At 39.3% G+C, this 15,188-nt stretch overlaps 1 protein-coding gene across 1 annotated transcript; it reads left to right on the forward strand.

The window, feature by feature from the left end:
* The first annotated feature begins 17 nt into the window (after positions 1–17).
* SHCBP1 (SHC binding and spindle associated 1) lies at positions 18–15,188 on the forward strand. Its single transcript, XM_010717771.2, has 13 exons — positions 18–125; positions 525–695; positions 1,120–1,235; positions 2,949–3,157; positions 3,831–3,923; positions 6,291–6,524; positions 6,613–6,781; positions 7,998–8,118; positions 10,980–11,111; positions 11,893–12,011; positions 12,687–12,773; positions 13,122–13,263; positions 14,030–15,188. The coding sequence occupies exons 1-13, from the start codon at positions 56–58 to the stop codon at positions 14,341–14,343; spliced, it is 1,977 nt and encodes a 658-aa protein (XP_010716073.1). The 5' UTR covers positions 18–55; the 3' UTR covers positions 14,344–15,188.

The raw sequence follows: 15,188 nt of genomic DNA on the forward strand, positions 1-15,188 counted from the left end.
GTGACGGCAGCGCGGCGAGTTTGAAATTTGTGCGGGCTGGAGCGGAGCGGGCGGTATGGACGGAACGGGGCCGCCGGGCGGGAGCGCCGCTGGGCTGCAGGGCTGCGCCGAGGAGGCGAAGCCAGGTGAGGCTCGAACCCCCTGGGGCGCGGGGAGCTGCAGGAAGGGCGGCCCGGGAGCTGCGGCGCGTGCGTTCGCGTTACCGTTTGCGCGAGGCGTTGCTGCCGCAGCTGCGGAATTCGGGCTCTGCAGGGAAAAATTCGTATTTGTGCGTGTGCGTGGTGCAGGCGCGGCCTGCCGGAGATCTTTGCTAGCACTTCTGAAGAAATACTTGATGGTTAAAATCGCCTTATAATTTTCAGCGTGTGAATTTCAGCGTTTTTGTGTTGCGTTGTGAGATTTGTTACGGAAAGCAGGCGTGTGACGGATCTTGGGCCGAGCAGGAGTTGTTTGGGAATAGAAGTGCGAGCGATGATTGCATGGATCTGACGGCGGGGTTTGTTTTGTTTCCACTCCTCCCCCAGCTCCCACCCAACAGGATGAGGACATCTGCAGCGATTATGGAAGCCGCGACAAGCCGGGCACTGCCCTGGGGAGGACTGTACCGGATGGGAATGTGCTTTTTCCTGATCTTTTTCGCACAGATCATCTGTTGTTTTATGAGCGATTTAAAGCTTACCAGGATTACATTTTGGGTAAGTGAATTTAGTAGGGAAAGAATATGTGGTGAGGTTTCTTAAGGCTTCTGCTCTAAGTGGAGTCAGTTCCATCTGAAACACTCGCTCTTAATAGTGAGGACTGGAACACAGATGGTGTATGTGTGTCATCAGTGCTGGGCTATCATGCTGTCACCTCAGCTGCTCTGGCTGATAGGCCCAAGAAGTAATGGCTTTAACGTAAGGAAATAAAATGTGAAGGTCTGAAGGGAAAAAGTGCTAATGCTGGGCCCTGTGCTTGATTTTAATTGGTGTTATTAGAACTTCTCTGTGTGTAGTGAGACTCCTTGAGATAAGGCACACTCAGCAGCACTGCTGCTGAAATCTCCCGTGCTTTTCATTTTTCACTGAGGACTTTTCATTATTTCCTCGCATAAAAGCAGTGCCTTCCATTTCATTTTAGCTGACTGCAAAGCTTCTGAGGTGAAGGAATTCACAGCTGAGTACCTGGAGAAGGTCCTTGAGCCGTCGGGATGGCAGGCTGTTTGGCGCACTAATGTGTTTGAGGTCCTCGTTGAGGTAAAAGGAATGTGGTTGTTCAGGCATTTGTCTCCCACTAATGTCATTTATCTCTCTAACAGGCAGATCACTTTCTATGAGATTTATGCTAGAACTGCTAGAAAATAGTATGTTTTTTGTATGTAATTGCCAATGAGGACTAAAGCAATAGGAATTTGTTTCAAAAGAATCCTTATTCTTAAACACTATTTTTGTACTCTAGTGTGCCTTCTTTACCTAAAAGCTTGAGGTTGGAACCTGTAATCTGATACTTGTATAGGAGACTGTTATGGCAGTGAGGCACTGCTGCTCAGAATGAGCTCTTCAGAGCCACAGCATGTCACAACTCCAGAAAATTATGCACTAGGTAGGCTTTCTATTTTTTTGCTTTATAATATAGTTTAACCTTGGAATTTAGCTGTCTATTACTTAAAGTTTACTTCTGCTTTTAAAATATAGCATTTTCAATGGGAGAGTTGAATTTTGTTATCTTTGAGACACAATTGTGGGTAAACTGGTGTTGATATCTTGAGAATAAGCTGCATCTAGTTCCATAAAGTTGATGTGGTCAGCATGTCATCTGTGGTTTTCTGGACTTTGTGTTCTTAGCAGAGCATATGGAGCATGATAGCTATTTGCGAGATAAATTTATTGGTGCTAAACCAAAATATTTGTACAGTATTTATGTTTTCTGTGTGCTAGAGCGCTGCATAATAACTTACCTTTTCTTGAGTTTCTCAAGAACTGGGCAAATAATTTCGAATCTCAGAGTGGCAATATAGAGCCTGAATAATGTCCCTGTGTGAAGTCTGTAGCAAAAACACACCATATGGGTTAGTTTCATAGATCCTCTCTAGTGTCTGAATATTTCTTGGGAGGACTGTGCTTAAAAGGAAGCAACATTCTCAAAGGGACGCTTGAAACAAGGAGGAGGAGTCCAAGCTAGCATGGGTGTGCTGGTCCAAGCTAGCAGGTGTGAGCCTGGTGGGCATAGAAGGGATAAGTGCTTTGTCCAGAGCTGGCTACTGAGGTAGTTTTCTCAGTTACCAGGCTGTGCTCACTTCTAAGTTCTTCCTATCATTAACAGTCTTCTGTCTTATCTACTTTGATACTAACAATAGCTCTTGTAGACCTGCTGGAGGATTGCAGGTTTGGGATCCTTCTTTTTTAGGCCTACCAGTATCTCAGTCTTTCATATTTGTGCAAGCCTGGGATGTTTGATCAAGCTTGAACTTGTATTACGTGTTTTCAGAAGGGAAGAACTTTATCTTTTGATCTTTTCAGCAAAATTAGTGATAAAATAGTTTGCTGATTAACTCATGGATGGTTTGTATCTTGTGGATGCTTTGAAGAACGAACCCCAGAAGAGTCTAGGAAAACTGTAAGACACTGATTTGTTTGAATCTGAAGATCCTATTTTTCCTGTTTTTTAAAATCAATTTGAGAAGCAATTTACTGGCCTTGGATAGATGTCGTGAGATTTTTTTTTTTTTTGTAACCTAGTTTTGAATCTCAAAGAGATTACTCCAAATCTTTTGACTTTTAGGAGTTTATTTCAGGGATTATCATTTCATCTGACCAGATTGCCTTTGCTGTAATATGTAGTGTGTGTTGATCTGTGTGGGTCAGCTGGCACTTAGTGAGGTCTGCTGGGTTGTGCTCATCATGCCCACCTTCCTCAGCCGTATCTGTGATTGTGTGTGGAGAAGTTCTAAGAGCTATTCATTCCAACAGGTTGTTGATGTGGAGTACTCGGATCTGAAGGCAGTTGTGCAGCTCTGTGAGCCTTTCCTATGCGAGTCACAGGTTAGCACCTTTACATTGGAATGCATGCAGGAACTCTTGGAGCTGAAGGAGCGTCGGATACCGCTGCAGGAGCTGTGGGTTGTGTATGATGAGTCGGGAGAGTTTGATCAGACAGCACTAGCTGTGGAGCATGTCAGGTAGGAAACTGCTTTAAGGCTAATGCTTGTCTTGAGCAATTGCACTCTGGTTGTATCTAATGTGTGGTGTCCTGAGTTCTTGTGGTCAGACTGGCAGCCCCACGTGTCTAGCTTTCCACAGTCAATATCATGACTGGTACTATGAAGGCTATGAGGAGTCTGATCACAGAGGAAATGTGTTTGCTTTTGGTAGCTGAAGGCAGCCGCACAAAGATGGGGTGTATTTACCTGAGAAGAGACTCATTCTGCTGACCATTGCTCTGCAGCAGAGACCTGAGCGTGTATCATAAAGGTGGCAAACTTCTTGTGGACAGAAAAAGCTTAGTGGAAGGATGCCTGGCAAAAACTGAATAATCAAAGAACCGCAGAATCTTGTGCAAGTCGTCTTTTTAAATCCAGCTTATACTCAATCAGTCTCCTGATTGAAATCAGAAGGACTCGGGCTATTATGGATTTTGATCCAAGAAATACAGATAATACAGATTAAAGCTCTTCATATGAAAAAACAACTGTTGTGTCTACTAAATGGCTTACAGGAGGGTGATGTAGAATTGGAGAAAGAATGCAAATGAAAACATTCTGTCATCTATTACGTCTGTATTTTTAGTGCCATTGTCTCTGCTTGGTTAAATGTGGCCTCCTTTGTGTTTAAAAGCTTACTTTGCTTCAAAAGGTTCTTCTACGAGTGCATCTGGAGGACCTGGGATGAGGAGGAGGAGGATGATTTTGATTACTTTGTGCGATGTGTGGAGCCTCGACTGAGACTGTAAGTGCAACACTTCTTGTGCTATTGGGTGGAACCAAAGGAAAGGGTAATGTGGGAATAGTGGCGTGCATAAATCTCCAAGGAATGTTTTCACTAATGAATTAAAGCAAGCCTATTCTAGCACTGTCTGATGCTCTATTTTCTTATAGAAGAGGGTACAACTGAAGTTGCCGCTTGATTTCTGAACCCTTGTTTTTTCCTGTAATCCCTAACCTCCCATCAGATGGCGCTCCAAATCCAGCTATTGCTTCCTTAGACTTGCAGGAGTGACTAATGTAACCCTATCTAAAGCAGGCATGGAATGCTCTCATACCTTTAGGCATAGATTAAGAACCAGAATGGAACAGAATGTAAACAAAAACTTGTAAATCATTTATCCTGAAGGAGGATTATGTGCATTTCTGTTCTCTGTGAGGTTAGTTGGCATTAGGTTTTCTGAAGGTAGGTTTTACTTTTTTAATGACATCTGGCTGTATGGAAATTGAGCAGTGCATGAGGACACAATCTGGTTACATGCTGGAGGGGGTTAAATAACCCAAGCACACTTCTGTTTTAAACATAGCATAACCAAGCATGAGTATGTAATTGAGGTGCAAGTCAGCTATGATGCTTTGGAACTAAATCAGCAATTGTTTACAGCTAACCCTGAAATGCTCTTCAGAATGTAACGTGTGCTAGGGTATAGCACAAGCTTTACAAAGGAAATTAGTATCATTACCTATCCTGTAAATGTGGCTATGGGTCTCTGTTTCTAACAGGACACAGTGAGTTTTGAGGATTCTGATATGCTTGGATTTCTAAGAGATCATACAAATTAGAGGGAAGTGTTCTATGTGGAAATTAGAAATTGTAAATGTTTGTGAAGTGTTTATGCTTGTGAGTCTGCAGTGCAAACTCATGGCTGTTCTGTTGTTGAGATTTTGGATCTTTATGAAGTCTTTGCATGGAATTAACCTGAATGCAATGGTATGTCAAAAGAGAGAGGTCATTCACAGATGAAAACAAAGTGTTGGTTTATTTGGGATCCAAAATGTTTAAAAAAAACCCCAAAACAAAAAAACTTCAAGTAGATGTTATCTTTTTTCTCACGCTGTGCGAAGTCTCTCCTCCAGACTATGTTGATTGAGTGCCATCCTGTGTTGTGATTGAAGTGCTCGGGTGTTGACTCAGAAGCTGCATGGAAACGTGTGATGCTTTAAACTTTACAGATCTCTGGTGTGCACTCTTTCAATCAGAACAGATAAATTCATGTGTGGTGTTAGGATATAATACTGATTTTTCTGAGGCAAGTAATATGAATTGTTTAACTGAAGCTTGGGGAAAAAAAAATAAAAATCAAGATCAATTTTTATGCATTTTCATAGTGACCAGCCCTAAGGTGAAGTATGCATTTCAGTGCCAACCTACATTTAACTCTTAGTTTCCATCAAATATTTTATTTCTACATTGCTGTAAATCCTTTTTTCATTTAACTATGCTGCGTTAACATTCCGCTGCCTCTGATTGCACTGCCAAAATCTTGTGAGTCTTTTTCTTTATACCCTTTTTATTGTAACTGCATACTTATTTACTTCTCTGATTATAGGTTTTTTTTCTTGCTCTTTTCTGAATTAAATGCACCACTTAAAAATAATCTTTTGAACTTTGAAGATTTGCCCTTGAAGATTCAGCCTCTTCAGCAGTTATTTATGCTGTGTTAAGTTGGTTCTTTACTAAAATGAGAGTGTTAAATCTTGTTTAGTTTTATGTTATTAATTATTGTTCAGCATTTCTTTTCTCTTTTTTAGTGACTGTGATAAGTTCTACATAACTGCCTGGCACTGGCTAGCTGGCAGATACCTTAATCTTAATGCAAAGGCTGGCATTTTCTACCCTGTAATTTCATTTGTAGAAGATAATTCTGGGGTGACACAAAATTTCCTGTGAAGTGCTTTCACATCTTCATCTCTTGCAGATACTGTCTTATTTGTTTCTGGGATTTTGTCCAGGTTATTGTATAGGTTGCTGCTGATAGAGACTTCACATTATGGGCTTATTCTTCTAGTTTAGAGAGAGCTTTCTCAGGTTTTCCAGTAAATGCTTGAGAAGTAGGCTAATTTTGATTTCTAATTGATTTAGAAGTTGCTTTTTTTTTGTAACTGTACCATTTGTTTTAGAATATGTTTCATATAATTGTTACCTATCTGCCATGAGAGATTGTTTAGAGAAGTAAAACATTTGTATGTGTCTGAGGGTTTTGGTTTGATGCAGACTGCAAAGAATTTTAACTTCAGTACTGATACAGGACGTCTCAGATTCTTTGGGTTTGCATTTGATCTTTTAAAATTGGAAATGGGAAATATGCTGATCTCTGGCTCTGAATTGCAGGCATTATGACATCCTCGAGCACCGTGTGCCTTCTGGTCTTGTTGCTGATTACCACAACTACTTGTCTCAATGTGAAGAGCTCTACAGGAAGTTTTTAACTGTGAGGAACAACATATCAAGCAGTGATTCAGACTCTGAAATGGAAAATATCTCCATGGTGGAGGGACTGAAGTTGTATGAGAAAATAGAGCACTTGAAACAAAAACTAAAACTAATTGAGAATCCTTTGCTGAGGTACTTAGCGGGTTTAATGGAAGGGGAGCCTTGATGGGGAAACCATGTGTAGAATGTTCTTCACTGAAGGCTTTGTTCCTTGTTCTAGGTATGTGTTTGGTTACCAAAAATACAGTGGTCTCCAAGCTAAAGGGCAGAGACCAACAGGTATCAAGATCACTCATGTTGTGTCCTCAACTGTGATGGCGAGTCTTTTGCAGTCTTTGATAAGGGACAAACTTTGCCCTGAGTCTTGTGGTGAAGAACTAGAAATACAGGTAAAGTAACAGCAATTGTCTGCTCACCCATGTTTTTTTCTACTCAAGAAACAATACAAAAGAATCGTGTACCTGAAAGATGATATGCTTGTACAGTACTATTTCTTGAGTCCAAAAACAGCACTGTAATTTAGTAAGACAAAGTTGCAAGTAATTTCTCTTAATTTGACCAGTGAAAATAAATAAGACCAGTGTGCTGAGTAATCTGCGTGAGCAGTTTCCTTCCAGTGTGTAGGAAATAAACCTGTAATAAATGTGCAAAGAAGTAGTATTCTAATCTTAGATACCTGTGTCTTTTGAGTTGCTGATAACAATTTCATTCTGTTGCTATGGTTCTGCATAGGAAACTTACTTATTTAGAGCAATTAGTTTTAGTGACTTCAGCTAGGACTTAGCACTTCAGCATAGTTTGTCATGCAGGATAGTCTGTAGTCCTTGGGCCCAAATGAAATTGCTTACTGTATTCTAATCAAGTTCATGAATTGCAGGTGGGCAAAGCAGACCCAAACAGAGTGTTCCCTATTAACTTTGGGGATATAAATCAGATTTTCTCAGTTGGCAGTTGAAAAATTCTTTTACAGTGCTTGCCCTAGAATTTGCCAGGAAGCAATAAACTCAAGGTTTTTCTGTACTATTTGTTTCCTTTCATGCAGAATTGCTCAGAGGATATCAGCCTGCACTCTTCAGGTACTGAGGTCTTTTTTTAAGGAAAAGAACCATGTGGACCCATTATTTGCCTCTGTGATGTCTGAACTCTGTTCTGGAGTGACTTGCTCTAGAAATAGGGTTCTATCAGTGTTTGGACCAACTCAAATCTAATTGCTGAGTTCTTTGCTTTTATTGACTTTTCTTTCCTGTCTGCTGTGTGTTTCTTCATGTAATTCATGGCAAGTCAATTGAAACAGAATTCACACGTTGGCCTGAAACCCAGGCCATATTGAGACCTGCTTTCCAGTGCATATGCTCTTCAATCTGCAACTTCTCCAGATTTCTCATGAAATGGACGTAACACAAAGGAATGCTTTAAGGCTGTTTTTGTCTAGAGTGCTATGATTGTGGAATTCCAAGTAGAAACAGCCTGTTACTGGTGCCATTGTAAAGGATTTCTTTCAGGCAAAGGCAGCAACATTTAATTAAAGAACAAGTTTAAAGGCATAAATATGCCTATTTTATAGCATTTTTTTTAGGAGCTGATTATGTTGTTTGTCTCTTACAGTTCCACAATGATCCGCTGGCAGCTGTAAATGCTTGTTATGAAGGAGACACAGTCATCATCTGTCCTGGTCATTATGTTGTAGACGGCGTGTTCTGCATTGCTGATTCTATTGAAATGGAAGGTAGAAAACTTGCTAAGGAGAGAGTCCACGGTCTTAAACTAGCTATGCATAAAGATTTTGTATTTGGAGAAGCTTGGCTTGGGTATTTGCTTTTTACTTTGGAGTGCTCCTATTTCTGCTTGTGGAGCTGTCGATGGAGTACGGTATTTTATTAACAGCAGTTATTCCTACAAATAAGCTTAAAGTTTTGCTGATGAATAGCAAACTTGCTGTTTTCTTCTGTTTGACTGAATTATATAGGTACTACATCTAGTACTGTTACCTATGGAACTAGATATTGTACCTGTATCTTTATCCAACAGAAATACGATTGTGTATTTTTTACATCTAACAAGCACAAATCATTCTGAGAAGCTTCATTTTGAGTGCTTGGTGGAGGTTCTTGTTCTCTTTTACATTCTTACAGTCTTAATGTGCTTCATAGAGGTGGTCTGAGACTCACTGCCAGATAGCACTCATGAATACAGAGGGGAAAAAGCCAAGTTCTGTCAACTCAGTTTATGGTATTTATTGTGTCAGCTGTGCGTATGGGCTGCTGTTGTAGATCTGTGCGTTATGTGATGTACCTGGATAGAAAGAGCTATTGATTTAGTCTGTTTGTTCTGTAGAAGTGGACGCATCATATATGATTCTATTTTTCTCTCCAAGTAATTTGTTTAAAATACTCTTGCATTGTCTAGGTTATGCTGCTGTCTTTTCCTCGTAATTCTTAGTTTCCCAGCATAATTTCTCTGCTTCAGGCTTGCATGCTGCTGTAACATAATAGTCTGTGTATCACTGGGGCTTGTGCAGCTGTTCAGGTTCTTCTTCAGCTGTAATTTTATCTTGTCAAAACTTCATTATCGGAAAGGCTGGAAATCTAATTTCCTGCTGCTTGGGACTATATTTTTCTTGCCCTTTTTTTATGAATATCACTTTCTCTTTTGCTCTTCTATGATTTATATAGAGTTGTGTGCTGATGGACCGTGCTGGTTAAAGGACCTCAAACTGCTTGATTTGCTTGCAAAAATTGATTTGTTCTAAAATTGTGTGAGCTGGAGTTTATGACAACTTCTTTAATACTTTTGAGGAAACAGTAATGCAAATGGTGCAATAGCACTCCCAGTAAAGAATGAGCTATGCTATTTTGAGAAGCAAGGCATGTAAATGTGTCTTTAGTAGTACAGACTGCACTCTGAATAATGAATGTGTCAGGGTACTTAATCTTCTTATATGGACTTCTTTAACAGAAGTTTTTATAGCAATAATAGCAGCTGAAAACATTTTGAAGTAAGAGCATCAAGAAAAAAGTTGCTGGCACTAATCTGAGTAGCTGGATATAGCTGCAACAAAGTTGTGACTCGTCAAAGATGTAATATTGCTTTGCTTAGTAGTGGTGGTATTTTTTTCCATGCATGTGCAAACCAGTGCTATGACTGAAAGTCTGAGGAAAAAGAAGTACTTCAGAGGACTGAGGAAGGTTAAAGCTGTAACACAGGAAGTTATACTAAGGATAACTTAAGCACTTGGTGAAGGTATGTAGCAAAGGTACCAAATAACTTTGCAGCTTGTACAATAGTTGAAGTTGGAACAGAAGCTGTACATCAATTCTAATACCTGTGATCAGAGTTATGGGATGACAGTTGCTGTTAGCTCCTGTAAAGTTGCTTATCTTCCAGGCAGGGTGTACAACCTTGAACTGGCTGTGTACTGAACAGTGGTTGATGGCAGGTGAATCAATTCCTCTCTATTCCTTGTTTTTTAAACAGCTTCTTTACTGCTAGAGCTGCTGCTAAAAGCTTGGTTAGAAGGGCTGTGGGTAGTCTGGACAGTTTTACATAAAACTCTTGCCTTGAATGATAAATAACCTCATTCTTTGGGATGTATAGCTAAGCAGGATCTGCCACTTGAAGTCCCAGGGTGCACTTTCATTACGTACTGAAGTAAACTGCCCCTTGCTACCTCCTCTCTAGTAGCCCTAGAAAAAGATTACTAGCTATTGTAATGTGCTGAAGCATCACTCACCAAACTGCCTTCAGTTGCTGTCTCTAAAACTTTTTCTCAGCTCTTGTTCAAAGGCTTTTTTTCAATCTTTCTACTTGCACATTTATTTATGTACTTGGTTAAAAGCTAGCATCTTGTATGAACGCTTCTTATCTAAGCTTTTTTGTGTGTTCAGAAAATGATAGGACTCATGCTGCTTTAATAGATGTTGCGTTATTGCTTTCCTTATCATGATTCTTGCCAGTGACAAGCAATAAAAGCTTTACATGCTCATAAATTTCCCTGTGAGTGTTTGAATGCTGACAAGTGTGGATGGCTTTAGTAAATCAGTGGTGGCATATGCTTCTGAAAGTTCCTTTTTAATCTGGAAGTCCATATAACACAGGAACATGTTTTGACCCAGGTTTCATTCAAACAGGAAAGCTGAGTGAAACTTAGGACTGTAGCATGAATTCCTTTTGTTTCCTTGCACTGTGGTAGCGACTGCTTCTTCAGAGCCCCGGCTTGCTCTGCTCTGCTTGTCTGTTCTGAAAGCCAACTGCAGGTTCTCATGTGGCCTTTGTTGCTGTACCTCCCTCCAGAGCATTGCAGCTTTGGGGAGTGAGAACTTTGATCTCAGCGAATGTGATCTCTGTTACACATCTGTTCAACTGGCAAAAATAATTTAGCATTTGATGTCATTTAAATAGGGTGATTTGGAATTTTGGGTTATTTAAGCCATTGGACTGTAGTGCAGAAGGGTGTAAGTTGAGGCCTGGCCAATGGATAGAAAACTATTTGAGATATCGAACCTCAAGTTCTAAACCCTTCTTATTTAATGTGAATGTCTGCTAGTGATTGTTACCAGTTGCTCATCAAACTTTCACCCCTGCTTTCAGGCTATGGCCTGCCAGATGACATTGTGATAGAAAAGCAAGGGAAAGGAGACAACTTTGTGGACTGTACAGGAGCCAATATAAAGATCTCCAATTTGAAGTTGGTGCAACATGATGCTGTGGAAGGGATTTTAAGTAAGTATAAAAGCACTTTAACGTTCTTGTGACTTCTGTGACTTTCTTTTGTTTTTTTATAAACAAATCCAGTACACAGAGCTTACTGATTTTAACTTTCAAGCTGTTGTAGCACTCAGGCTTAGCTTTTGGGTGAGATAACCTTGGATGAGGTAACTTGAATTCTCTGCTGTTGGGTTTTGCAGCAGTAGGTCAGGTTTCAGTGTGTCAGGCTGCCTGGAAAAGGAAATAATTTCTCATGCTACAAAGAACTCCCACCACTTAACAGCTCCTTGCTGAGGGTTGATATGGACTTCAGGAGTAACACTGACAGTACACTTAAACTGAGACTCAGAGAATCCCAAATTGTATCCAATGAGTTTGGCCATGGCCTTTTCTCTTTGTAGAAGGTACTAATTAATACTTAGCCTTGGCAGGCATTTGTTTTAAAACATGTTTTGTTAACATCTGTATATATGTATCTAATAACTTATTAATACAAAAGACTCTTAAGAATGTGAAAAAACAAAAAACAAAACTGCTGGCACTTTAAAAACAAACAATGACTAACCAAATAAAAAACAAAACTTTAAGGTAAATCTTTTGACTAGTGCTTATTTGTAGTGTACCTACTTATCCTGGCAAAATACCATGAGCTCAAACTGTGCCTGAGCAAATCAGTAAAACTTGCATAAGATGTGATTTAAATGGTCATTTTAACATACTGTAAAAAATATTGTGAATCTATCTACCTGTAGGTTTTCTTTTGCATGTTAACAATGTTTGTTGTGTGTGTATGTAGATGTTCATCAAGGGAAAACAACTTTAGAGAATTGTGTATTACAGTGTGAAACTACAGGCATAACTGTACGAACTTCAGCTGAACTATTAATGAAGAACTCAGATCTGTATGGTGCCAAGGTAGGAAATAGCCAGTCAAAAATTTGTTTATAAATTTAAATAGAGTTGTACTAGAAAATAATATTCTCAGTAAAGGGGTGGTTTCTTTCCCTCTTGTGAGAATCTTTACAGGTTATCTTGAACAGCTGTGTGTTATAGCAAGAGATCATTACCAGGGATCTTATGGTCTTCAGTAGTATCCAATGAAGTATCTCGTGCAGGGGCTATCTATGAAACAGTGATTACTGCATTGTTGAACTGATTCATGTCCCGCTCTATCTTTAGGATGATTTTCTGTGTTGGTTTTTTTTCCCCCTGCCTATAAATAACTCGGTAATCCATGTTTGGCAAATTAAGTGACCTTGATGCCTTAAACTTCTGACAGATAAGTACAGAGTTGAACTCCGATTAGCACACTTCCCAATGATGGCGCTTAGAATGTTGAGGTGGAAAACTAAAGAGCAAGAAAGCAATAAAAGGATGCATAGTCATTCTTTGCTAGTAGTTTTATAGACTAGCAACAGTAGCATTACTTGTGGGACTTCCATGTTTGATATTGCTATTCAAGTTAACAGAGCTGTGAAGCTGGAGTGATGCAGATAAGTGAATGAGCACCATGATCAACCATGGAGTTGTCATGGCCAATTGTAAGCATTCCTGAACTATTTGTGAACTGCAATGGGTTTTATCTTGTAGGGTGCTGGTGTGGAAATATACCCGGGTAGCACGTGCACCTTGTTGGACAACGGCATACACCACTGCAAGGAGGGAATACTCATAAAGGTCAGTTGAAGGCAGAATGCACTTTTTTTCTTCAACTTAATAGCAAACAAACTTATAGCTGTCAGAATTGGTGCAAATAACTTGTGTTTAGCTTGGCTTATAACCTTGCTTTCTTATAGCGGAACTGTTGTGTATTACGTCTTATGATGGTGGTACTTGTTTGCCTTGGGTTGCTACACTGAAGCAATGTTTTGTTTCTTATCTGCCAGAAATATATCTTTAGCAGTGTTACTTGCATACACTCAAAAACATTTAGCCAATGCAGAGAGCTAGTTCTGTCTAAAAGTGAAACGATTTGCATCCCATTAGGTGGACATAACAAGTTGGATTTCTATTTTCTTACTATAGAACTTCTTAGATGAACATTATGACATCCCCAAAATAAGCATGGCCAATAATATGATCCATAATAATGAAGGATATGGTGTGGTCCTGGTAAAACCAACTATTGCTTCTGATGTAAAGGATGCTTCAGCAAAAGGAACAACAGGTATTTTTATTTACTTCTGTGAAGTCAGAGAGGAAAAAAAAAAAGAAACAAAAACCCTTAAGCATAGTATACACAAGTTTTTTTGAATTCCATAATTAGGAAGTGAGTCTTTCAAAAACTTCTCACTTTGATTTAACTGGAATATATGTCTGTAACTATCAGAACAATGGAATTTCCTGAATTAGACTTACTGCAGGTAAATACTGTGAATATCTGTGCTCCATGCTGTGTGTACACTTAGATTTTTTTTTTAAGTCCTTAAGCATCTAATGTATACTTCCCACTAAGCAAAGCCTGTATAACTACTTCAGTTGTACAGAAAACAAGAGTGTTGATCAGCAAGAAAGCAGATGTGACTTCTCTTACAGCTCTTCTGGTTCATACTTCTCTGCTCCATTTTTCCTTTCAGCACTAGAGCTGAGATGTGCTGGTTAGCACAGTCTTGCAGCACAGAAATTGTTTTCTGTGGTAAATAAAATGTGACAATTGTATTTCTCTTCATATATCTTATTTGAGAACTGCCACAGTTGTAAGTATGGTATGTAAATACTAATATCTGATGTCACTGTTACTTGGCAGCTTGAAGTCCTTTTGAGAGGAAACCTTTTCATATGCTGTATTTGAAATATATGGTTGTCACAAACAGCTACCCAAATGTGTGGGGTATGCAAATGTTAAAATTGAGGAAAACTTCATTCTGGTACTTTTAGCTGATTTGGCTATTTTTCATGCTTGGCAATGATGTTCTCATTGTTCCCTGATCTAGAGGATGCACAGTCTACCCAGTCAAGTGATGAGAGAGCACAAGTAGAGGGCTTCAGACAAGAACAACTACCTGAGTGTGTAGCTGATGAATTGGAGCTTTATGAGCAAGCTGAGATTTCTGAAGGCAATCATGAAATTGTAAGTGAACTTGGTGCTGCTTCTGCAAAGAAGAGTCAGATGCACAGGAAAAGGCTGAGTGAACTGGGAATCACAGAAGCTGATGACAACTTAATGTCACAGGAGATGTTTGTTTCTATTGTGGGCAATCAGTTCAAATGGAATGGCAAAGGAAGTTTTGGTACTTTTCTCTTCTGACAGTCCTGATTCCTAGTAGCATTGTAATAAGATTTGCAAAAGCTGTTCTTTTCACTGCTGCTTTCTTACTAGGTAACTTCCACCAGCTTTCCCTAATGTTACTAAAATATTTATTAATTATATACACACACACATGTATACAGCATGTGAAAACTACTTTCTTTGTGCAAGCATGGACAATGCTGGTAGAAAACAGAACTCTGCTAATCTATGGACTTGCTCTTTGCTAGCTGTCATTTTTTGTTGTTTTTCTTTTTGGTATATTTATTTAACTCCTTTGGTTCTTTTTTAATATATAACTAAGTCTTTCTACAAAGAAAAGGTTTGCCATGGAAGAATGGACAACAGCTGCTTAGCAATTGGTGGTACATCTTCCTCCATAGTTTTTTTTTTAAAGTGCTGTTAGCCTCTACATCCCTCCTATAAGAGAATGATACACTTAGTTTTGTGTGCCAAACAGAAGCTGGTGAACTATTGCATGAAATGTAGTAATTGGCTGCCATGCTTTGCTTTAAGAATTTTTTAGAGAAATTAGCATCTGGAAGGTTAGCATTGTTCAGTCTGCTTTGGAAATAAGCTGGCACACAGCAGCAGCTGCCACTGCCTGTGCAACTTTGACATAAGGAGGAGGGTGTCTAAAACTCTGAATAAGAAAAAATCAAAACACGTTTCTATGGTTAGTGTTATCCTACTATATCTTTCAGCACATTATTCTAAAATTTTTAAAACTCCTATGCCACATGTAGCAGCAGATCTCTTGGAAATAAAAGGAAAACTAAAAAGTAAAAAAAACCAAGAACTTTGCATGAAATCTCATCAGCAGACAGCTATGAAGCATTCAGTTA

The sequence above is a fragment of the Meleagris gallopavo genome, chromosome 13 (assembly GCF_000146605.3).
Source record: "Meleagris gallopavo isolate NT-WF06-2002-E0010 breed Aviagen turkey brand Nicholas breeding stock chromosome 13, Turkey_5.1, whole genome shotgun sequence".
Taxonomy (NCBI): Eukaryota; Metazoa; Chordata; class Aves; order Galliformes; family Phasianidae; genus Meleagris; species Meleagris gallopavo.